The 25,272-nt window shown below is 38.9% G+C and overlaps 2 protein-coding genes and 1 long non-coding RNA gene across 5 annotated transcripts; 1 reads left to right on the top strand and 2 right to left on the bottom strand.

The window, feature by feature from the left end:
* Positions 1-454: 454 nt before the first annotated feature.
* On the bottom strand, positions 455-13,124 carry dedd (death effector domain containing). 2 transcript variants are annotated; one of them, XM_010898749.3, is made up of 5 exons: positions 12,915-13,124; positions 8,904-9,565; positions 3,219-3,323; positions 1,748-1,885; positions 455-1,534 (listed from the first exon to the last, which is right to left on the bottom strand). In XM_010898749.3, exons 2-5 carry the CDS (start codon positions 9,478-9,480, stop codon positions 1,113-1,115), a joined length of 1,242 nt encoding a protein of 413 aa, XP_010897051.2. In that variant the 5' UTR covers positions 9,481-9,565; positions 12,915-13,124; the 3' UTR covers positions 455-1,112. The 2 variants fall into 2 exon arrangements, with proteins under 2 accessions (XP_010897051.2, XP_010897052.2); XM_010898750.3 differs by lacking the exon at positions 12,915-13,124 and adding an exon at positions 12,042-12,879.
* A 4,162-nt stretch (positions 13,125-17,286) lies between these two features.
* bgna (biglycan a) lies at positions 17,287-25,251 on the bottom strand. Of its 2 annotated transcripts, none has more exons than XM_010898747.5 (8): positions 25,083-25,251; positions 23,021-23,298; positions 22,446-22,558; positions 21,956-22,169; positions 21,759-21,869; positions 21,530-21,623; positions 18,213-18,351; positions 17,287-18,112 (listed from the first exon to the last, which is right to left on the bottom strand). In XM_010898747.5, exons 2-8 carry the CDS (start codon positions 23,283-23,285, stop codon positions 17,915-17,917), a joined length of 1,134 nt encoding a protein of 377 aa, XP_010897049.1. In that variant the 5' UTR covers positions 23,286-23,298; positions 25,083-25,251; the 3' UTR covers positions 17,287-17,914. The 2 variants fall into 2 exon arrangements, with proteins under 2 accessions (XP_010897049.1, XP_010897050.1); XM_010898748.5 differs by having other exon boundaries at positions 23,021-23,293.
* On the top strand, positions 20,993-22,068 carry LOC109616392. The gene is made up of 3 exons (XR_002197517.2): positions 20,993-21,189; positions 21,765-21,880; positions 21,978-22,068. It is a non-coding gene; the product is annotated as an uncharacterized LOC109616392 (long non-coding RNA).
* Positions 25,252-25,272: the final 21 nt, after the last annotated feature.

Here is a 25,272-nt window from a genome sequence, read left to right as displayed (position 1 = left end):
GGGTCTTCAGCATTGTGGTAAAAAACAAAATGTATTACATACGCACTTCTATTGTGCGTGCAACAACGTGCAATGATTTGTGCGTGTGGGTGGGGGTCATTTAAGTACCGTATTTGTTGTAATGCAGCAAACAAACATGACAGTTTCACTGGTATAGATTTCCGCTTGAAGAATAAATGTACACCTTTAAATATTTTTCAATGAAATTCTAATATTGACAAAACAAAAATACATCTGAGCCATGGGTGAAAACAATTTAGAAAAAGGACATTCATATTTTAGGAAAGAGTAGATATAGTATCTGGGGAGCAAAATTACATGACTTTTTTTGAATCATTATTGCATTCAAAGTTGTTGTTGAATTTATAATTGTGGTGCAATTTCAAGCAATTCCTCAACACTTACTGAACCAAATTATTATAATTATCCAACAATTAGTCAATACGGAACCAAATTATTATCCAACAATTATTTATTTACAACCAAATAACTGTGTGACAATGTCTCTGGCGTATTGACCTCTAGTAATAAACAAAATACTAAGGTCGGTTTCGCAGACACAGATGAAGCCTAGTCTAGGACAAAAAAAAAAAAAGCTCAATGGATTTTATTAAACGTGATCTTTTAGTCCTAGACTAGGCTTAATCTCCGTCTGTGAAACCAACCCTAAGTCGCCAAATAGGGACTTGTTTGTTTATATCCATGTGTTGCAAGTGAGCTAGGGGCCATTTCAAGAAAACATTATGACAAAGAACAGTGTGATACCAAAATAAATGTTACATCAGATTGTATAGTCTGTATAGTCAATTCACAAGTTACAATAGAAAATTTTAGCATTGTCTTTTCAGCAAAAAAAGAAAAACTAAACCTTCAACATTCAAACCTTTTCTTCTGTCTGAGTTCCTCACATCGCCCTGACCAAATGTTTAATCAACATTTCCTAGGTCCAAAGATGAAAGAGCAGGGAACCCAGCATTCCCCCTCCTTGTCCTTCCTCAAACAGACCATCACTTGCCTTCCCCTTGCCCCTGTCCACAACATAAAGTCAAGTTCTCAGTTATGTGGGACACGGTTTGCCCCCTTCTGCTAAAAGCAACTAAACACATGCGTTTCTATGAGGGTAGAATCTCTCTGCTCCCTCCGGGTGCAACTGCAGCGCCAGCCCCGCCTCCTGTGACCAGGTTCCGGAGCAGCTTGCGGCGGCCGGCCTGGTAGTCCTCCTCATCCACATTGACAAGCAGTTTAATGGCCTCATGACCGACCGCCTGTTTCAGTGAGTCTGTGATGAAGACACCTTTCAGGGCCTCCAGCAGGGAACCATTGATGTAGTCCCGCCAGAAAGCATCCAAGTAGGTGAGCTCGGAGAATTTGATGTCACAGATTATGGAGCCCAGGTCCCGGGACTTGAGGATAGTGTTTGCCTGGTTGAACCTCTCAAACTGCCTCTCCAGGGCCTCTTGCTTGTTGGAGAAGACATTTCCCTGAAGCGCTGATTCATGCTGGCAGTACTCAGCGCGCACTCGTAAGCGGATGTCTACAAGAATGCCGGGGGGAAATGGGAGAGCACAAGGAATGGGGATAAAGGTGTGTGCTGTCAAATGCAATGGAAACTATAAAGGGGCAATTTGTTTTTAAATCAGCATTTGTGCGCGCTTTAGTCAACCCTCTCACAGGACATGAACGTATTTAAACATTTCCTTTTCCCCCCCTTTTCATGCTTCACAATAAACACCTAAAATGCTCTTACCACAGGTTTGCTTCTCCCTGCAATCTCCTGTGACGTGGGCTCTCTTTCTCTTGCGGCTGGGTAATGGAGGGCCTGGCTTAGTGCGGGGCGGGCCCACCTGGGGTCCTGATGGAGAACAGCAGATCACTGGCTGGGGGCCTGTTAGCGGAGTAAGGAGAAAAGCCTATATGTTACAGACATTCATTTCTCTCCATTTCTACTTTGCTAAAACAAATTACGTACAGTTGCAAAAGTATTCCTGTAAGAAAGTTCAAATAATTTTGAAGAAAACAAATATTTGAAACATTAACTGCAGAAGTATTTTGGTAATTTAAGCATGTATTTATGTTAGTAGTCGAGTAAAAACCCTAAATAGAGGCTCTTCAAGTAAGGTGACATTGGATTTATGTTGTGAAATATTTGTGAGAAAAATATAAAACTGAAATATGTTGCTTGAAGAAGTATTCAATGTTTACACCAATATTTGACGTTTTGCTGCAGCTTAGCACAGTCTAACAGTGATTTTGGCCCATTCTCTATGGCAGATTTTCCCAGGTTGTTCACATTGATTAGATAACTTTGATGATGCTTGTGGGCAGCAATTATCATATTGTGCCACAAATTTTCAAAGGGACTGAAATCAGGACTTTCTGGGCCACTGTAGAAGATTAATCCTTTTCTTATTGAGAGACTTTTCTTATTAAGTTTGTGCCACACACAGCATTCTGATTTTTGCGAAAAAATATCCATCTTGGTCTCATTTGACCAGAAAACTTTCCAACATCACAGCTCGATCAATCTCATTCTTGCTGGCAAACAGAGATTTCCGATGGTACATTTTGAGTAAAAGCTTGCTGCCAGTTTCATGCAGAGCTCTTGATAGGGTTGAATGATGCACCATTCACTCTAAGCCACTGAAGTTTGTAGCTCCTTCAAAGTGATTGTTGGCCTCTCTATAGCGTCCTCTTGACAGCGCCTGTGTGGTGTGATGAAGCTACCATTTCCTGTTTAATGAACCAACTGTTCTCTTTGGGATATCCAAACACTACGATATTATTTCGTACCATAGTATGCTATGTATTTGTATGACTTCATATCTAACTTAGAATCCTCTTTGGTCTCAATTGTAATTCGGTTTCACAGCCTGAACAACAATCCTTCAACAGTGGGTTTTCTATCCACTTAATGTTAAAGTAACGGTATGGTTCACAGGCAGAGGGCAATAGTAAGCTTGTATGTGCAATTTCTACAAAGGTATTCAGACCCATGACCCAATCTCACAGGATACGCAATAACAAATAGCACATAAAAAAAAAGTTTGTTTGTTACAAATATTTCCCAAGAGAAAAAACAATGTCACCTAAAAATAATTGATTTAGAATATTAGTGTTCTAAGAGAATATGAAAGAAATGTACCATTTGTTATTTTGTAACATAACAAAATTCTTCTGCAAGGCCCTGGAGATGTTAACATGCAGAGCCACACACTCACCAGTTCTTCTGTGGGGTGCAGCCTCTCTGCTTTCACCACCTCCCCTTGGAGACACATAACGCACCGATGTCTCTTCCAGGTACTTATCCACTGGGTCTGGGCACACTGAAAACAAAGAAAATAAATGGTTTTAGTTAGTGACTAAACATTTCAAGTGAAAATAAATTGTCTTTAGTAACCTGGTTAAAATAATAATAAATAAATTAAATGTATTAAAAGCTATATTTGTCCATAAATATTTGTATTATCTACAAGGAAATGTGCATATTTTCAACTGCATTCACTGTCGCACCCTTTATGTCAAGTAGAGGGTAACATTCAACCCATTGCAAAGTTCGGTAAATTTCACAAATTATGTAGAACTATGTAAAACTGCTCAAATATATAATATATGCCGACATGGTGCAGTTCTATAGGTCCATAGGCAAATAGGCAATACATGTCTATACAAAACAGTCGAATTCAATCATTGCCCAACATGTCAGGTAAAACCATTTTTATGATGCTTATATTGATTTCAACCCCAATATGCTAATATTGATGTCAAACTCTGGTCCTCAAGTACCCCCAACAGTACACCTTTTATTGTAGTCACAGCCAAGCACAGCTGATACAACTTAACTAATTATCAGGCACTCATTGAGTTGAACTGCATGTGCTTGTACAAAAATGTGCTGTACGGGGGTACTCAATGACTGCAGTTGGAAACCACAGGGTTGGTCAATTACTTGGTCATTAGGCTGTTGATCCAAGGAGATTTTGTTAGTCAATCAATCGCATGGTTATGTGACACCGATCTGATTCCTGCCTGTCATAGTTGACTACTCAGGGCATTGGAATGGTGTAGCCTACCAATGTATATTTGTTTTAAAGTGATACTAAAATTGTTATTTTATGTAAGAAAAATCACACACACACACACACACACACACACACACACACACACACACACACACACACACACACACACACACACACACACACACACACACACACACACACACACACACACACACACACACACACACACACACACACACACACACACACACACACACACACACACACACACACACACACACACACACACACACACACACACACACACACACACACACACACACACACACACACACACACACACACACACACACACACACACACACACACACACACACACACACACACACACACACACACACACACACACACACACACACACACACACACACACACACACACACACACACACACACACACACACACATTCAGTAATTCCATTCAAAAAGTGAAACTTGTATAATGTATACATTCATTCCACACAGACCAATATATTTCAAGTGTTTATTTCTTTTAATTTTGATGATTATAACAGACAACTAATGAAAACCCCAAATTCAGTATCTCAGAAAATGTGAATATTGTGAAAAGGTTCAATATTGAAGACACCTGGTGCCACACTCTAATCAGCTAATTAACTCAAAACACCTGTAAAGGCCTTTAAATGGTCTCCCAGTCTAGTTCTGTAGGCTACACAATTATAGGGACTTGACAGCTGTCCAAAAGACGACCATTGACACCTTGCACAAGGAGGGCAAGACACAAAAGGTCATTGCTAAAGAGGCTGGCTGTTCACAAAGCTCTGTGTCCAAGCACATTAATAGAGAGGCGAAGGGAAGGAAAAGATGTAGTAGAAAAAAAGTGTACAAGCAATAGGGATAACCGCACCCTGGAGAGGATTGTGAAACAAAACCCATTCAAAATTGTGGGGGAGATTCACAAAGAGTGGACTGCAGCTGGAGTGGACTGCTTCAAGAACCACCACGCACAGACGTATGCAAGACATGGGTTTCAGCTGTCACATTCCTTGTGTCAAACCACTCTTGAACAAGACACAGCGTCAGAAGTGTCTCGCCTGGGCTAAAGACAAAAATGACTGGACTGCTGCTGAGTGGTCCAAAGTTATGTTCTCTGATGAAAGTACATTTCGCATTTCCTTTGGAAATCAAGGTCCCAGAGTCTGGAGGAAGAGAGGAGAAGCAGAATCCGTGTTGCTTGAAGTCCAGTGTAAAGCTCCCACAGTCAGTGATGGTTTGGGATGACACATCATCTGCTGGTGTTGGTCCACTGTGTTTTCTGAGGTCCAAGGTCAACGCAGCCGTCTACCAGGAAGTTTTAGAGCACTTCATGCTTCCTGCGGCTGACCAACTTTATGGAGATGCAGATTTCATTTTCCAACAGGACTTGGCAACTGCATAAAGTGCCAAAGCTACCAGTACCTGGTTTAAGGACCATGGTATCCCTGTTCTTAATTGGCCAGCAAACTCGCCTAACCATAACCCTATAGAAAATCTATGGGGCATTGTGAAGAGGAAGATGCGATACGCCAGACCCAACAATGCAGAAGAGCTGAAGGCCACTATCAAAGCAACCTGGGCTCTCATAACACCTGAGCAGTGCCACAGACTGATCAACTCCATGCCACGCCGCATTGCTGCAGTAATTCAGGCAAAAGGAGCCCCAACTAAGTATTGAGTGCTATACATGCTCATACTTTTCAGTTGGCCAACATTTCTAAAAATATTTTTTTTGTATTGGTCTTAAGTAAAGAGAGTTGCGACACTCCCATAGACCCCCATAGGATCTTAGGAATGCGGAAGTAACACGTGTCGTGGAGCAGCCAATAGTTTCAAACACTGATAGTTCCAGCACTGAAGACCATTAATATTAGGAGCTTCCGATGTACGCTCGCTGGTAAGTTGATGAAATTATTGTAATTTTGACTATTAAACACATTTTCCGACCTCTCATTAATCTAGTCAGTAGTTTTGTTTTATGTAGCCAGTTTTAGTTAATGTTTATTGGAAGATAATAGATGTTTTCAAAAGGATCAAATTATGATTTGTCAATATAAACACAATATACAGTAATATGAACATTAACAAAACACTAGTACAACTGGGTGAGGAACAGCGAAACTCGGCTAACAACATTGGATAAGACCATTAACTGTCAAAAGTTATAATGAGCACTACAAAAAAGGCAGACAGACATTTTCAGACATGCTGTCCAAGCTCTTTTAAACAGGCACAAATAAACTGACAATGTTGAGGACCGTAGTGATCATCCAAAGAGAAACACATTAAGCCACAAACAGCATCATCCCTTGTTTTCAGAAGATGTTTAGCAGTGCCATCAGGTCAGAGCTGCAGAAAACAGTTGAACCCTGGTACACACATCTATTGTCTGGAGAAGTCTGGTCAGAAGTGGCTGTCATTGAAGATTTGGGGCAAAAAGATGTACCTCCGACATAGAAAATAGGCCAAGAGACCTGGACATGCAGGAAAATGACAGCAGGTGCTCTGGACTTTATGTATGTAAATGTATATGTATGTATGTGTGTGTGTGTGTGTGTATATATACACACACACAATTTATATATTATGAGTTAGGGTTAAGAGTACATATTTATACTTAAGAGTAGGCCTATACTAGTCTGTACAATGTGTACATCATATCGTATGGATGTATTATTCTTTTTTTTGTGTGTGTGTGTGTGTTTTCTGATACATGGTTTAGTCTATGATTAAGGAAGGATGAATGGGTACATTGGCCATACTGAAATCAATCCCATTAACAGTTATGGGTCGTATTTAGGAACATAGTTAATTCATTCAGTAATTATATCTCCGGTTTCATTTCATGAAGTTAATATTTACCGAACATTGCTGCAAATATAGTCGTTGCTGTAAATGTATTCTACGTTATGGGAGTCTATTTCCCTCCAGAATTAAACAGAAAAACGTATTAATGCTGTTTCCGTCACTCCCCCCCCCCCCCCCCCAAAAAGTATATTGTATGCATTTAATGTTAGCGTAAACATAATAATCAATGTACATTATGCGTCAATATTTACCTATAATTGCAAGTGGATGAAATGTAATTGATTTAAAGGAAAGATGCTATATATTTTCAGAATTAATTATACTTACGAAAAATAATATGTGGCCACAAAACGCTACGTAAAGTTAGATATTGCAATATAAAGGCGGTTGAGTGTAGAAAACGATGAGTTAAGCATATAATTGGCTAGGTTAGCTAAGTAACTTCTCTAGACTCCTCCATCCAATGAACTCAATGTTATGTGTTGATAAATACTGTCTTACAGTTAAGTAGCCGAGTTTTGCGTGTCAACCACACAGCTTCCTCCATATGCGCGCTCGCTCTTTTCTCAAACGTACCGCCATTGAGCGGATGCTCGATAAGAACGCCTCCCACTCCTTTCTGGATGGTTATGTAGCAGCGCTCATGTCCTATCAGTAGTTAAATTTGGTTAAGCGAATACTATTCGAAAAACACATACTATTCAGATAAAAGCATGTCCAATACCCTACCGCGTATTCCCCCCATCCCTACTTTAATTTGTAGATTTTACTTATCAAAAATATACAACACGGTCGTTTTTGTAGCCTATCGGCATTCAGCAACATAAGGCCAAATAGGAGGAGTAACGTTATTGCGTCTTAACCTGGGAAGCCCGGTAGCTGCAGTCAGGTCATGAACGTGTTTTTATATTGTCAATACTCTACTGAATATTCGTTATATAATCAAAGAGTGCCCTGAAGCATCAAACAACTTGGTTTTATTCTATGGAGAAAAACATTTCCGCTTAGTCAGAGAGATTAGTTGAATCTTGGTCAGGGACAAAATCAACGTTTGGCACATTGTTAAGAAGCCTGCTAGACCTAGAAAGAATACTAATGGAAAAATAACATTTTCAACTGTCAAACAGATTAAGAACCTTCTCCACAATGTAGGAGTAGATGTGTCAGAGAGTAACATGAAGAGCAGATTAAACCAGCACTATTACCACAAAACAGAAACCACTGGTAAGTTTCAAGAACAGAACAACTAGATTACTTTGCTGAAAAGTACATAAAAAAAAAAAACTCTAGAGTTCTGGAATAAATTATTATGGCCAGATGAGATGAAAGTGCAGAGGAAGTAAGAAACTGCTCATCTGAAACATGGTGGAGGTAGTGTTATGGCTTGGTCATATATTGCTACAACTGGAGCTGGATCGCATCTGAATGCAGGGTATGTCTTGTCTGCTCAGACCCAACTAAATGCCTCAAAAGCCATTGGACGGCACATCACCACGTAACATCCAATCACAATATGCTTGTAGAATATCCTTGAATGGCCGACTCAATCACCCCACTATAATCCAATTGAGCATGTGTCTAACCTGATAAAGACAAGGCAAAAACACATAGGGCATGAATAAGGCTGCAGTAGATGCCTGAGAGTACATCAGCAGGGAAGACAGTAAGTGCCTGATGTCATCTATGGGTCACAAACATCAGGCAGTCATAAATCACAAAAGATTTGCAAACACATTAACAATGACGACATTATCTAAGATCATGTCCAAATACTTCAGGTACCTTAAAATAAAGCCCTCTTTATATTTAAAAAAAGAGCAGTAAATCCTACAACGCATAGTTTATGGATGTAAATACAGTGAAATTAATGCTAACAGCACTTTAACCCCTAGTCACTGTTTAATTTCAAATCCAATGTGCTGGAATACAGTGCCAAAACAAATGTCATCAAGAGGATGGTTGCAAAATTTTTCAGAACAAGGTTTTGGAGATGAAGGTGGCAATGGAAAGCACAACTCACCAGTCTGTCTTTTCCTGAGCGTGACGTAGGGCAGCAGGTCATGCCGTGTGATAATGCGAAGCAGCTGTAGGACGTGTCTAAAGTTGGTCTCATCACAGCGCCCCTGGCGCTCCAGAGCCAGCAGGAAGTCCCGGCCGCTCCTGATGCCTCCACGCTCGTACTCGTCGATGACGTCCACAAACAGGAAGGAGAGCACACGCACGTCGCGATGTGTGAGCTGGGCTCCCACAATGTCGAACATGCGGTGAAGTGAGTACAATCCATAAGCATTGTCTACGGCCTCCTCTGGCCAGGGTTCGAAGCGCCCCGACGAGGGCTTCCTAGAGGAAGCAGGGTTAGTGCAGGAAGCTGACGTGCTCCTGTTCAGTGCACCTCCACTAGGGGTCCCCAAGGATGAGGACCCCACACCGCCCATCAGACCTCTGTGTGGAACAGGTTGCCCTGTCGCACTACTCTGAGTAGAGCCCAGCTGGTTTGGATGAATGTGGGGCCTGCCGTGATGAGCATACGAGTTCTGGGGGGCGAGGAGGGGAGGGCTAACGTTTGCATTGGGAATGGGATGCTGCTGTGAGGTCATCACTTTTTGTTAGGAGTAGACAATGACACCAGGGATGCAGAAATCCCAATGTCTGTGTTGCGTCTGAATTCTTCAAGCTGCTTTCCTGCAAAAAAAAGAATTAAACATTTCACACCGAAACAAAAACAGCAGGACACACTAAAATGACCATTAAAATTAACATCCAATGGGGGAAATAACTTCCGGCAGGACTCAACACTTAACAACTCAGAGAAACAAGTATTCTTCACTCAAGGCAAGAAGTACTACAGTTACTGATCCAAACCATCATTACAATAAAACTAGGCTGAAACAACAAATCAACAATATCGATAATTTGAATCAGTTGGCACTGTGGAAAAATGCACACAACTCAATTTTCTACACTTTACATTGAAGACTTCAAAAACGGTGCAAAGCGCAAAAAATGTGCAAAGCTGAATGTGCATGACATTTGAGCATGACAGTGATGCAAACAGACCTAACGCCAACACAGACATACTATAGCAGAGGTTGAAGAGGGCTGAGCTAGGTATATACGCCTGTATATAATGGGTTATAGTATTAAATTAGTGCTTTATAAAAAAAATTACACAATTAAGAGTGGCAAACTGATTCCATCATAGTGTAAATAGGGATAGCCGTGCATCCCCCTCTCCTAGAACATTTTGATAGGGATTGTGATGTTAACTTTGTAAGACTAAGTTTTTCTATGTTGAAATACATGCAAATGAAGAAGAACACTAGCTAGGTGCCAAGCAATCACATCCAATGCTGCCAATGTAGTTAAAAAACTCAACAATATTGGCTTGAATGAGAGTCAGAGGAGTTTTCTAGACAGATCGTGCTGCAATCATTGCACCCCCGTCCCTAACCCTAACCCAGGTCTGGTTATTTCCATTTTCAATGGCTAGCCTACCGGACGCACTGTATGAGTAGGCTACAACCTGGATAAACAACGTTAACCATGTTGTTTTGGTAATGAGTCACCCGATCAATCCATTCCATATTTTTACTGTCGTCATGTACACATTCCTGTTTAACCTCAGGAGGACATGAGCCCTTGGACCGCGCCTCAGAACTACCGGGCCTAAATGACTCGTAGCGGTCCCTGTCCAAAGTCCCTCTGGTTGTGTTGAAAATCAAGTTGCTTCCTGATAAATTCTGCAGCCAATGCCCAGACCCCATCAGATTGTCTCTGTCCTCCACTTGGTTCTTTCTCCACTTCCATTCTTCTGGCAGTTTTGGCTGAAATTTTTCTTGGTCTTCCTGACCCTGACCTCCGAATTTTCCACTTCTTAATAAGTGATTGAACAGTACTGACTGCCATTTGCAAGGCTTTGGATGTCTTTTTTAAAAGTTATTTTCTGCTCCCCAAGGCTCAGTATCTAGCCTGCTCAGTGCATCCACGTGTGAGCTAACAAACTCATTGACTATTTATACACAGACACTAATTTCAGTTTAAAAAGCCATAGGTGTGGGAAAGTAACCTTTAATTACCATTTTAACCTGCGTGTGTCACCTTGTGTGTCTGTAACAAGGCAAAACATTCAAGGGTATGTAAACTTTTGATCAGGCTCATTTGGGAGATTCTTGTTATCATTATGATTTAAAAAGGAGCCAAACAACTATGTGATAATAAATGGCTTCATATGATCACTATCCTTAAATAAAATACTTTTTTGCCTGATCAGTCATATTTTCCAAATGTCACCCTTTCTGCCAGGGTATGCAAATTGTAACAAACAAAATAAAAAACATAACAGAAAAAAGCTGTATTGTTTACTCTTTAAAATGAATTATTACATCTGTTTTGATTAGCATATTTATATTATGAACTGGCCTATGCTTGAAATTATCTAATCAATCTAAAAAGTTGCTCTGGTTAAAAGCATCTCAAATGTAATATCATAGGATGTGGATATCTATAAAATATTAAAAAAAACAGTTAGACATGTAATTTGGCTGATGGATTGTTTTTACCGTGGTTAATGCTTACTTGTAGCTAGCCATCTACCTTTCAGACCTATTACAGAGTCAAATGTGGTGAAACTACAGGTGAAGGTGAAATGCATGTAACATTGAAATGGGAGTATAAAAAGCATTAAGTATAATCCAAACCATATAATTGTAAACACTAAAAGGACATTTCACTGCTGTTCTAATGCTATTAACATTAATCATACCATATTGTGCCATCAAAATTGTGAATTTCCTCAAGCAACACAAATACTATGGATTCTGCATTTAACTGACCCAAACGGGACACCTACATTTCCTGGTTGTAAGCAAACCACAATATCCTGCATTTATAGCAATGATCAGCTCTTGTAATGTGGAAACATTAGAAGCAATTGTTTCCCAAGAATCTGAACAATTTGGACAAAGAAACAGGGGTCCTGTCAGGCTGTAGTCTTCACAAAGCCAGCAAGTTATTCAGCCTGGCTTTTCTGCAATTTCATGGCTAACAGCAACATTGTTGAGTCCAATGGCTCAAGGACAACCATATCTACCGGCCATTAGTGTGATTGAGCTAACAGTGAAACACAAAGGCCTCAATAATTTCTACAAAAAACGACTACCTTTTTAGATTGATCTCCAGGCTCATTCAACCACTGATGTCATTGTTTGAACTCCCGGCGGTAATTTTCCGAAAATACTGATGTGTTGCATACTTATGCCTGGAACACCTCCAAACACAATAATTATTTAGGGACACTGAATAAACACATCAAAAATTACAATACTATACTTTCCAAACAATAATGAAAAATAGCTGACTTCATTGAGTTGAGATAGTAAATCCGGGTGTTTCATACTAGTCAAATGAGTGGAGTATATTTCCAAATAACTTTCAGAAAATGCCATTCCCTGTACAGCTGATTTAATACCAATGACCACACAGTGAGTTAGCGTTATCTAACATCAGTTACATCACGACACAATGGCATTTCGCTAAACCTTTCTAGTTAGCAAGTAATCGATAACCACCAAACTATAAGCAGGTTGAGGATATACATCTAGCTAACTAACTAACTACTGTACAATTCTGTAACTAAGGTCAACTAACGGTTTGGTATCCATGGTCGATAGCTAATCCATGGTTAACTAGCAAATTTTAGCTACCAAAATAATGTTAAGTCAACTCCTTTCAATGACGATTAGCTAACTAACGTTGGCTACTTAACTAATCTGTTAACGTTAGCTGGCTAAATCGTAAAATCGAACAAAAAGGAAACGTGGGGACCATAAAATAAACGACACCACCGAGACCTCCAGTCAATGTCTTGCTTAAGTTAGCCATTTAGCTAGTTACTGGTACTGTACTGTAGCAATGAAGCGTTATCTAACGATTAGCCAACCAGTAGTGTACTGGCGATGTTTACCTACTTTACGTTAAGTTAATACATTAAGAAATAGTACATCAAAGTGAAATATCATGTAAAGGCACTTACGTATCGTTTTTGGTGGACTGCTAAGCTCGTTCAAGATCAGAAAAAACAATTATGGTCGATAATTTCACACTGTTTCCAGAGGCTAACAATTAGCATAGCCATTTTCGTTTCTCAGCTAAAATGAAAGACCATCCGGTACCTAACTACACGTTCACATCCGGGTGACTGAATCAGTGCACCGCAGACGTTTTCTCATCTCGTAAAACATCCTGTTTCTTCTACGACCCGGTAACTGGTGACGGATGTATTTAAACGGGAGCTCCGACGCGCTATTCAGTTTTTAATGTGTTGAGTGGGATGTATTTAGTATACATCTCATTGGATATAAATTATTTCCGTGTCACATTTTTTTATTTATTATTATCTCTCAGAAAAGGGCACACAAATATGCACGTTTCAGTGCCCCCTCCCCCCCATTCTTTCACGCATAACCCACTTCGTTGTCATGACACGTCCTTATGCAAGCATTTCATTAATGTTATTGTCGATTTTTTTTTTTATTTATTTAGCATTATTGTTAAAGCTGGTCTAAGGAATTATGTTGGAGTACAGAGCAGTTTCGCAGTTTCCAACCATAACACACCCCTTAACTCTAACCATTACTGCCTAACCCTAATCTTGAATCTAAGAAGTTAATCTAAAGATCAAATCGTTTATAACTATATACCACACGTTTTTTATACATATTGCAAATGTATAAAATATACGTTTTGGGAACGCATTGTACCCTAACACCCCCGACCAAGAAACATCCCAGAAGTTCACTCCCATGGTTCAAAACCACCGAGACACTTTATTTAACCATAACCCAAACCTTTATGTGATATCCTTCACCGTAGCTTAAGAACGTAATGTCCCAATTACTAATGTTAGCAAGGATACATTTGTGTCAGTAAAAAATATAACTTCTCCTCAACACAACCTAGAATTAGCCTATTTGAATATTGCAGTAGAATACATTTCCTCTGTATTCGTCTGTTCAGCAAATTCCACGAGTTCCAATACCACAGATCTCACTCTTGTTAGCTACAGATAGTCAATAGTTAATTCCCACAGGCATGGTTTTCAATAAGCAAGGCCCAAATCAATTGGCGTTTTAACAAAAGTAGCTATATCTAATGAACAGGCTATACATTTTACAATACTGTAGTTTGCTAGAGGCCAATTAGATGTCCATGCAGATTAATGGGCACAAACATTTATCTTTTTTACATGGTTTAAATTGATGGGTGCATGGGCCACCAGAGATCTGTAGACTCCAACCCCGCCTTGTGGTGGCTGTGGGACTGTCTGGTATGCCTGCATCCCGAAATAATACGTGAACGTGAACTATTTTTTTTTCTCAGATCAGTGCTTTTATGTAAATGTCTGGTAATTTATTTCAGATTCTTTCCAACAAATAGTTAGTACTATTGAAAAATACTGTGAATTGCTTAGTCAGTACTCAATCAGGAAGATTAAATACTATGGTTTAAACTCTTATGATTACTTACTTTATCATTTTATAGTATTTCATACTAGTAAACTGAGGTTTTATAACTGAATTATAGCCTACACTACAAGGTCTAGCATCCTTCGATCATCTGTAGCGGCTTCAATAGAATTGTCTGGTATTCTATAGAACAGTCTTCAATAACAGCTGTGTGTTTGTGACAAATCTTCAATTGGACTTATGAGAATCTGCATACAGCTATGTTCTTACAGTAGATGGCAGCATTGTCTGTGGATTAAATGGATTGAATAATATTATTAATTTATAAAACAAATTAATGATTGAAAATGGAAAGAAAGGTAATTGTGTGCAGGATTAATAAATTGTATTCTCACAATGTAATTCTATGTATTCAATACAAGACTAGTCTGCTTATAGAGTTGTCCACTTTACATCAGCAAGCAGAAGCAAGTACCCCGATAGTAAAACATCTATGTGAATCCAGTGGTTTAGCACAATTGATATTACAGTTTTTCTCAATTTCATTGAAGCATTTCTTGGAACAATGCAGATTTGTAACTATGTGGAATATTGCAAAATATGAATTGTTAGACATTTATTATACATTACCATTATAAATTAATTAATCAAAGGGACATGACTGTATGCAATTCAATTACTATGAACAAAAATACAACGTCAACTTGCAACAATTTAAAGATTTTGACCTTCAGTTTATAGAAAGTAATTAGACATCTGATATACAGTTAGGTTTGGAAATATGTGGACATTGACACCAATTTTCATAATTTTGTCTCTATACACCACCACAATAGATTTGAAATGAAACAACCGAGATGCAATTGAAGTGCAGACTTTCAGCTTTAATTCAAATGGTTGAACAAAAATATTGCATGAAACTTTTAGGAATTGCAACCACATTGCACCATATACAGTCCCCTTATTTCAGGGGCTCAAATGTAATTGGACAAATTAACACAATCATAAAAAATAAAAAAAAGAATGTAAACTTTGTTGAGAATCCTTTGCAGGCAATGACTGCTTGAAGTATGGAACGCATGGACATCACCAAACGCTGAGTTTCCTCCTTTGTGATGCTTTGCCAGGCATTTACTTCAGCTGTCTTCAGGGTTTTTCTGCCTTAAGTTTTGTCTTCAGAAAGTGAAATACATTCTTGATCGGGTTGAGATCAGGTGATTGGCTCAGCCATTGCAGAATATTCCATTTAAAAACTCCTGGGTTGCTTTCACAGTATGTTTTGGGCCATAGTCCATCTGTGAAGTGAAGCACCGTCCAGTCCACTTTTGTGAATTTGTCTGAATCTGAGCAGACAATATATCCCCGTACACTTCAGAATTCATCTGGCTGCTTCTGTCTTCTGTCACATCAATTAACACTCGTGACCCGGTGCCATTGGAAGCCATGCATGCCCATTCCATCACACTGTCTCAACTGTGTTTTACAGATGATATGGTTTGTTTTGGATCTTGAGCCGTTCCAAGCCTTCTCCATACTTTTTCTTCCCATCATTCTGGTACAGGTTGATCTTAGTTTCATCTGTCCAAAGAATGCTGTTCCCGAACTGGGCTGGCTTTTTTAGATTTTTTTTGGCAAGGTCTAATCTGGCCTTTCTATTCTTGAGGCTTATGAATGGTTTGCATCTTGTGGTGAACTCTCTGTATTTGCTCTTGTGAAGTCTTCTCTTTGTGGTGGACTTGGATAATGATATGCCCTCCTCCTGGCGAGTGTTCTTCACTTGGTTGTGAAGGGGTTTATCTTTACCATGGAAAAGATCCTACCATCATCCACCACTGTTGTATGATCTCTTGTGTTGCAGAGCTCACCAGTGTGTTTTTTTTTTTCTCAGAATGTACCAAACAGTTGATTTGGCCGCTCCTAATGTTGCTGCTATCTCTCTGATGGATTATTTTTTGCAGCCTAAGGATGTCCTGTTTCACTTGCATTGAGAGCTCCTTTGACCGCATGTTGTGGGTTCACAGCAACAGCTTCCAAATGGGAATGCCACACCTTGAATCAACTCCAGACCTTATACCTGTTTAATTGATGAAGAAATAACAAAGGAATAGCCCACACCTGTCCATAAAACAGCCTTTGAGTCAATTGTCAAATTACTTTTGGTCCATTGAAAAAAATTCCTAAACCCTTCTTCCAATTTTACCCTCAAATTAAAAACTAAGAGATTGCACTTTAAGCTCAGTTTTGTGGGACAGCCTTTTGTTGGCAGTGTCTGGGTGGTATGAGTGTCATGTGCTCCTAATCCTCTACTCACTGGGATATCTGAACACTTGAATATTATATGGTACACTTTTCATCATCTATGCATTTGCATTACTTTAACGCTAATGTCTGTATAAGGATCTTTGGTCTTCATTTTCCTTCAGAATCACAGCCTGACCAGTGGTCCTTCAATATTAGTTTTTTTTTATCCAGAAGAAGTGACTTTAAAAATCTAATGTTTGTCAGTTGGCTAGATCATTTCCTATTATTGAGTACTGAAAGCCATTCAGAATTTTGAACAGAAGTATTTACTGATTGCCAGAAACTTTACTTTTAATTTCCAGTTAATTGATTGCAATTATAGTTCAAGTTTTGAAAAAGGGGAAATAAGATAAGCACAGGCAAGAAAATGATCTTATATATAAAAATCTGCCTGTTGAGTTTCTCTATAGATTTTTAACATTGCCAAATTCCCAAAACGGCAGTACGCAAGTGAGAAAAAATATAGACAATATTTTAATAGTTCAATAATAGTAGATAGAATGACCTAGAAAAATTTTATCTGATCAAATTTATTTCTTCATAAAAATCACAAGAGTTCATAATAAAGTATGCAAAATATTGTATATTCTAATTAATATTCTTCAGCTCAATAAAAAGTGCAAAGATGTAGTTTTTTTCAAAGTTTATAAGAGTAATCAATTCATAATCAAGGTGCTTTCAAATATATTATATACCCAAAACATGAGATCAGATGTGAGATTAGAGGCCATTTGAACATAGAACATAATCAAAGAGAATGACAAATTGCCATGGACCAGACTAAATTTGGCCTAAATGGCATGGAGAACAAAATTGTTATTGAAATACATTTGATTGATAGATTATTTCATTAAATTATGACAATAAGAATGTTCCACTTCTTTCCAATATTCAACAGCATCCAATATACCCCAATATACTACCATGCATGCAAAACAGACTTCAGCTGTGTTTTAGTTGGCGTCCTTTTACCATACATCAGTCTCCTCCCATCAATACATTGTTTTTGAATCCTTTAACATCTGTCTCCTCCCATCAATACATTGTTTTTGAATCATTTAACATCAGTCTATTCCCTTCAATACAGTTTTTGAATCGTTTAACATCAGTCTCTTCCCATCTATACATTGTTTTTGAATCGTTTAACATCAGTCTCTTCCCATCAATACATTGTTTTTGAATCGTTTAACATCAGTCTCTTCCCATCAATACATTGTTTTTGAATCGTTTAACAAAGCAACTAAGTTGCGTGTATCCCTCCCCTGCACTACTTCTTGTGGTTGCCAAACTGTATGGCCATCCCATTGCTGACACAGCGGAAGGTTGCTGGCTCCACCTCCCAGTAGTTGATTGGGTTATCGAAGAGACTGATTCCATTGTAGTAAGTCTTCTTCACACCAAAGCCTTCAGGGCAGAAGTCATTGACGTCAACATGGCTGATGTTGTTGGAGTGAAGGTAGACTACCTGTTTAAAAGAACATTTGTGTCCATGTGTCAGTGAACATAACAAGTAAAATCAGTAATCAGTTGATGTGATACCCAATGCTTCTTAACCCATGTATCACCTGCAGATATTTCATTCCAGCAAGGCCTCCAGGCACATTGTTGATCCGGTTGTTCTCTAGATGCAGCTCTCTCAGGTTTTGCAGGTAGTACAAGCTGCCGTGCTCAATGTGGCGAATTTGATTATAGCCTAGACCCAACCTAAAAAACACACAAAAACACACACCCATGTGTTTACATATCTGTTAGACAGCATTTCTGCTTTGCAAACATAACCCATCAACCTGACAGGTATGGCCCGTCATCATTACACGTCATCCTTTTTCTGGGGACAATAAAAGGCCAATCTAAAATGTACAGTTTTGTCACACAGCACAATGCCACAGATGTCTCAAACGTGCAGACAATAGGGTGCAGGCAATTGGCTCGCTGACTGCTGGAATGTCCATAGAGCTATTGCCAGAGAATTTATTGTAAATGTCTTTACCAAAAGCCTCCTCCAATGTTGTTTCTTGAGATTTCAGCCATATATCCAACCTGCCTCATAACTACAGACCTTGCGAAACCATGCCAGCCCAGGACCTCAACATTCTGCTTTTTCACCTGCTGGATAAGACCAGTCACACTCCGCTGATGAAACTGTGGGTTACTTAGGAATTTCTGCACAAACTGCTTGAGGGATGCTCATCTGCATGCACATTACCCTTTCCAGGTAATTGAGCTGACTGCAGTTCAGTATTGTAACCGACTTCAGAGAGAAAATGCTTACCCTCAGTGGCCACTGGCACGCCGGAGTGTGCTCTTCACGGATTAATCCTAATGTGAACTGTACTGGGCTGCAACTCAATAAAACCTTAGAAATTGTTGCACGTTGTGTACATTCTTGTTCACCATATGTTGTTAACGAGGTGGTAGGGCTCCAGACATAGAGGACAATCTGAGGTTAGTGCTGGCTGAATCTAAAACTGCTAAGTGTAGAGAGGATGGAAATATCATCTTTAGAGATTACCAAGCACAACATATCTTCAGTGTGTAAACTACAGTCAACTCCAACAATTATGCCTTGTATTCCAACACTCTGGATTTGAAATGTTAGAATGACTATTGGGTTCAACTGTATTTTAGTTGGAGGGCATTTTCTTACATATAGGAGGAATTATTTAGAAATTACATTTAAAAATCTTGATGAACAATCTGGCCTAAAAAGTCCAGGTACTCTTCTAATCTTTACCCCTCTCCCAGGAGCCCATGTCCTGCTTTCTTCCTAGGTTGCTGTGTTTCCCAGCAAATGTACTGCAATATCCTGTTGCTTGCTCTTTAGGGATTCTGGCTGGGTACATAATCACATGTGATAAATCCTATTGTAAAGTTATAAAATGTATATGATTGGATTTGCACCTACATTGCTCCTAAATTTTGCCTACTACTTTAACCACTGAATACTGAATACAAATCATTCTACGGTGGTTGGGTGAAGAACTTGTTCAGTTCAGGAAGTTGTTCATTTGACTTTGTATAACCAGGTGGTCATTTACTCTAAGAGTAGTCTATGGAGTTACACTACTAGTTATAAAATCTTTGATGTCCCTTTGGTGATAGGACATGTAAGCATGTCTCCCTCCCCCCATTAATCATGAATGACAGTTTATCCTGGTCCATAGAGTACTTTCAGTGCAAGGAATCACCCAATTAGACAAAATCTGCAAATTATTTAAAAGACTGACATTTACATTAAGGTGCCAGATGTCTGAAATGAAAACCGGAGACATTCCAGTTTGGCGGTCAATATATCATTGAAGTATCTGCTGTTATTATCTATGAAATAAAAAGGGGGACAATTCATTGTATTTAGTCTAACAGGCACATTGTGATAGACAGAGGAAACAACTATACAACAGATACACCACAGACCAGTCTGAACTGTCCAATCTGAACAGCCATTCAGTGGTCCTGGTTCTTTGGGCAGAATAAGAGCAGAAGAGAACATGAGCAAAACTGAAAAACAGAGACAATATACTTTTTCTTCTACTACAATAGTTCTTCTCTTTTGTTCATTCATCTTCTTAATTTCTTTCCTTCTCTTTACCTTTCCACCTCATCTTCTACACTCTCCTCGCTTCACTATTTTTACCTCTTAAAATGTTCCTTCTCACTCTCTTCTCCTTCCTCTCCAATCATAAATAATAAATCGTACACTATTAGATAAAATACTTTGGTTAACAGATTCCCATTGCTTGTCTCATTTTTGTATTTTATCTCAAAAACGTTGTTTGTAATAATAAATTGGCAGGCTCTGTTAATCATATCTTTACCTTTCCTCTTCAATCTCCTTCAATCTTCTTCCTATCTATTCTTCCTCTCCACTCTCTAACAGAAAATATTATGCTAACGTTATCCATGAAGATTTCTAAATATTTTCACAATGCTTATGTCAAATCATTAAAATTATAATCTACAAATAAATATTCTCATAATTAATTCTGCATTCATTTAATATGATCATATTTGCAAAATAGCCCGTCCACTGCATGTGTTATATGTGAAAGGTTTTTTACCTAGAGAGTTAGCTAACCTACATGTATAGATCCGATCATCTATCTATTTAATAATACTAATATATTGTGACATTATATCATCACTAGCTAATATTTAAAACGATTGAAACCGGTCTCGAAAAGACGTTTGTGGTGATGTTGTGATTCACTTGACACTTGCAGCTTCTGGCACAGTTTCCCACAGCACTTTTCTCTAAAACTAGCGTAAGCATGTAATTAGCAGAAGACTGAATTAAGCTACCATAGCGAGCAGCCCCATCTGTTGGCCAAAAACAAGCACATCGCGTTTGAGACATCAACCGGTAGGCTCTGTTGCCCTGTCTTTTTCGCCACGTAAAATGTGATTTCACTTTGCGGTCTCTTTAACGCACAGTTAAAAACGGGGTCATTTCCGGGGACTACTCCCGCCGGGAACATGCCACCAAAAACGGGGACTGTCCCCGGAAAATGGAGACGTCTGGTCACCCTACGATTTTCATTTTAGGTAAAAAGGAATGCAGTATGACATAACACATGAACTGACGCTTTCTAAATGGGAGTGAATTTATTCAAATACCGGCCAATAAAAAGTAGCGCCTCTTTCATAATCTATGTCTGGATGCTTGGCTAATCCGGTGCGATGCAACTATCATGATGGTACCAGGCAGTTTCGGTTGTAAATTGAGAAAGGGTAACATTTTATGCCTTTGTTAGACTATGTTGTTGTTCGTTTACATTTGAAAATAAATAGGGAATATCTACAGCATTCATAGACGCACACATTCGTAATATAACAGCCTTCTTGAAACTCGTATCCTCATGTAAAGCTGTATGTCCAGACGTACCTGTACAAACCATCATATTGGTTTAGATCTCCTTGTTCAATGGCTTGAATTTGATTACCATCCAAATGCAACTCATGTAGACCCTCAGGCAGATCTGGAAAATAAATAATCAGATTCCAAGTATTCTTGCAGATAATTTTTGCACAGAAACCAACATTGCCGTGCAGCTTCACAAAATATTCATAGAATAATTATACAAAAAAGTCTGTCCTGTTATAGTTTTTTGTACCTTTAGGGATGCCTGTGAGTTTTGCCTCAGAGATGCGAAGAAAAGAGAGTTTGAGACCATCAAAGGCTCCTGGTTCCAAACCACTGTTCTGAATAGGATTCCTCCCCATCTCTGGAAGAAAGGTATGTGTTTTAAGTCAAAACCAATACCTGCTCTATTATTCAGCATACTGTTGTAACCATAACCTGCCATCTCACCAATGCAGTTCATGTTTCTCAGACCAGAGAATGCCCCAGCTGCCACCCTCTTGATGTGGTTGTCGTGGATTCGCAGCTCCACCAGGGAGGAGGGCAGGTTTCTTGGCACAGCTGTTAGTTGGTTGTGCGAGAAGTAGAGCTTGTGCATCATTTTGAGAGGCATAAGGGCCCGTGGGTGCACCCTGGATATCTTGTTATTCACCAACACCAGTGTCTGAGAATGGAGGTATAGGGTATTCGTAATACCAAACCGCGATGTATTCAAACACAGATACAAATTTGCCCATTATTACTATATAAAAAGTTACATACTGTGTATACAGTATACAATATATTTGTTGAATACGTATAATTAAACAGTTTATTTTTCAGTACGAAGAATGAAAGGGGGTGCTAAGATGGAAAAGAATAGACTGTCAACTGGCTAGGCCTTAGAATGAAATGCTGTATCCTTTGTTCCACATTTTTTGCTTTGACTGTTGGTACTCACATAGAGGTTGCTGAGTCCCTTGAAGTCATCCTCTCTTATCTCTGTGATCTGATTGCTTTGAAGGTCCAGGAGCCTCGTCTCCCGGGGGATGTCATGTGGCACATAAAATAAACCTGCAAATCAAACTAAAAAAGATAAACTTACCTGCTTTACTTCATACGCTTTCTGTCTTTTCACAATTACAGTTCAGTTTTAATATAAACAGTTGTTATTGTTACTTTAAATGTTCATATACCTTATGAATACATTCAATCTATAATTAATGACAGTATACCTCTTGGACAAGAAACACAGTGTTCTTGTTTTAATGTTTCTATCAGATTAAATCCACATGTTAAAATGTAATATAACGCTGTCATTTTGTAGATTCAGGGTAATTCTCTAAGCTACAATTTGTACACATATGTTGCACTTTCTTGTTTGTGTGTGAGCTGTTACCATATAATTTAAAAAGAAACCAGATGGCCAAGATTCCACGTTGCACTGAAAACCAATGTCAAGTTGTGTAGTGTTAGTGCTGTGCTGCCTACAAAGGACCCTTTCGGTAGAATTTGATATTGTAACTCTTCACCCACCCAAGTCAGAGCACTGCACAACCTTCTGGTTACACTGACAGCCGAATGGGCAGGTAGGCTGTTCTGGTTTAAAGTAATCTGGTTTATAGTGTTCCCCATCCGCTGAGCCATCCTCTTCGTCGTTCATCATCATCATCATCAGCCCCTCCACATCGATGCGCTTTCCTAAGTCCATGAAGCCCTTCTGCGCAAAGGGCAGTGCCACAGCCGTGGTGGGTAGAGGTGTGGCACACAGCAGGAGAAGGGCAACAGAGAAGGAAAACATCGCTTGGCCTTTTCTTGAGAGATGTGACGAGAGGACGAGAAAAGAAATACAGAGAAATAAGCTGTAGTCAAAAGAGATTCACACTTATGATCTCAGCACTCATGAATACCCCTTCTCTATGATGTGAAATACACACGCAGACTGGCTTTCATACATCTGTTCGTAAAGCTCAGATCCCAAGATAGGATCTGTCATGAATGTTCTCAATTTAAAAGCCTGTATTATTCTTCCAAGCAATTTTGGGGTTGGTACAGTATAAGAGACAGTAAAATGGATGCTATACTGTCTTTTGGTCTGTGATATCTGTCAATAGTACAGGATTGTACTGAAAACTATGAATAAGCTGTAAGGTAGTTTAGAATTATCTTGGAAAATGGGTTTATTGTTCAAAATAAGAATTGGTTCAGTCTTTAAAGAGGTTTTTTCATGTAAGCAAAGAGTATTTTCTGTGCAACTGGAGTTGGATGTTTCGCTGCCTTTGCCACGTGTTGTGAAATGCCTGCAACCTCCCTGTCTCTCAGGAGGCAAACGCCCACGCCCTTAACCGCAGGAAGGTTTCAGAAACCACATAGCTGGCTGGTCTTAGGGAGGTTTTTTATTGACCATTTCTGTTACAGTCTCTTTTCCCAAAACCTTAGCCATGTCAACAGACACTCAGATCTCTAAATACAATGAATGGATGGCATACATATAAATACTTATGTGCTGTTAAATTACTTTCTTAGTCTATTACATTTACTTAATGAATTAAGTAAGGCAACACCGAATGGCCCTTTGTGAGAAAGTAATCGCCCCTTTACACTAAATGACTGGTTGTGCCACCTTTAGCTGCAATTACTGGAAGCAAAGGCTTACTGTTTTTTATCAGTCTGACATTGCTGTGGAATAATTTTGTCCCAATCTTGCAGAACTGCTACCATTAGTGGGTTTTTATTTTAGAATCAACTGCTTGTTTCGGGATCTGCCAACATCTCAAATGTGATTTAGGTCTGGACATTTACCAGGCCATCCCAAACCTTAAAATGGGTTGCTTTACGGACATTCTAATATAGACTTACTTGTTTGTTTTGGATCATTGTTTTTCTGACTGACCCAAGTGCCCTTCAGCTTTTGATAATGGATGAAATGCCAAATATTCTGCTTTAGAATCATTTCATAAAGACAAGAACTCATGGTCACTTTAATGAAAGCAAGTCATTCTGATTCTGAGACAGCAAAGCATCCCAAAACCATCACACTACCATCACCATGCCTGATCGTTGGCATGAGTTTACTGTGGAATGCAATGTTTGTATTTTGCAAGATATAATCAGACTCATGCCATTCAAAGCTAAAAGTTGTGCTACAGAAATTGATTGTAAGTGAGACGTTTTCCTTACACCTGGGTATTGTGAGTTGGATAACTTTGTAAATGAAATAACAAAATTAAGTTTATATGTTTTGTTCATCTCTTCAGTCAATTACCAATCTCTAATATTAAGGGTTGGTATACATCTGAAAGATTTCTAAATACATAAAATCTGAATGGGGTAGTGTTTCCCCCAGAAAACGATATATAAATAAAGTCAAGTTTACATCTGATATATTGCACATTAAATCTAAAATGTGCAATATATCAAATATTCCTTTAACAATAAAATGTCACAGGCAGAAATTTCACATGCAGAGTGTTCAACCACTGTGAAATAACACTGTAGCTTAGTGTTCTACAGTAATTATTAATGAATATACTAGTGTATTTAATTAAAGAAGCAAAATACAAAATATAATGTTATAATGAAACCGGAAGCCACTTACCGTTTAATTTGAAGATAGAAAATGTAAACAGGTCTATTTAGTTGTTTAATAGAATGTAAAAAGATAAATTAAACCTCAATCTGCTACATAAAATGTGTTTTATTCCATGTGACAATCCTTTATCTGTGAGCCCGTCAGCCAGCAGTCTGTGCTCTGCAAAGTACCTGTTTAAAACCACGGAAGGAGTTAC

Source organism: Esox lucius, chromosome 12 (genome assembly GCF_011004845.1).
Source record: "Esox lucius isolate fEsoLuc1 chromosome 12, fEsoLuc1.pri, whole genome shotgun sequence".
Classification (NCBI taxonomy): Eukaryota; Metazoa; Chordata; class Actinopteri; order Esociformes; family Esocidae; genus Esox; species Esox lucius.
Note: the sequence above shows the minus strand (reverse complement) of the source record. Positions and strands in the feature narration are given on the sequence as shown.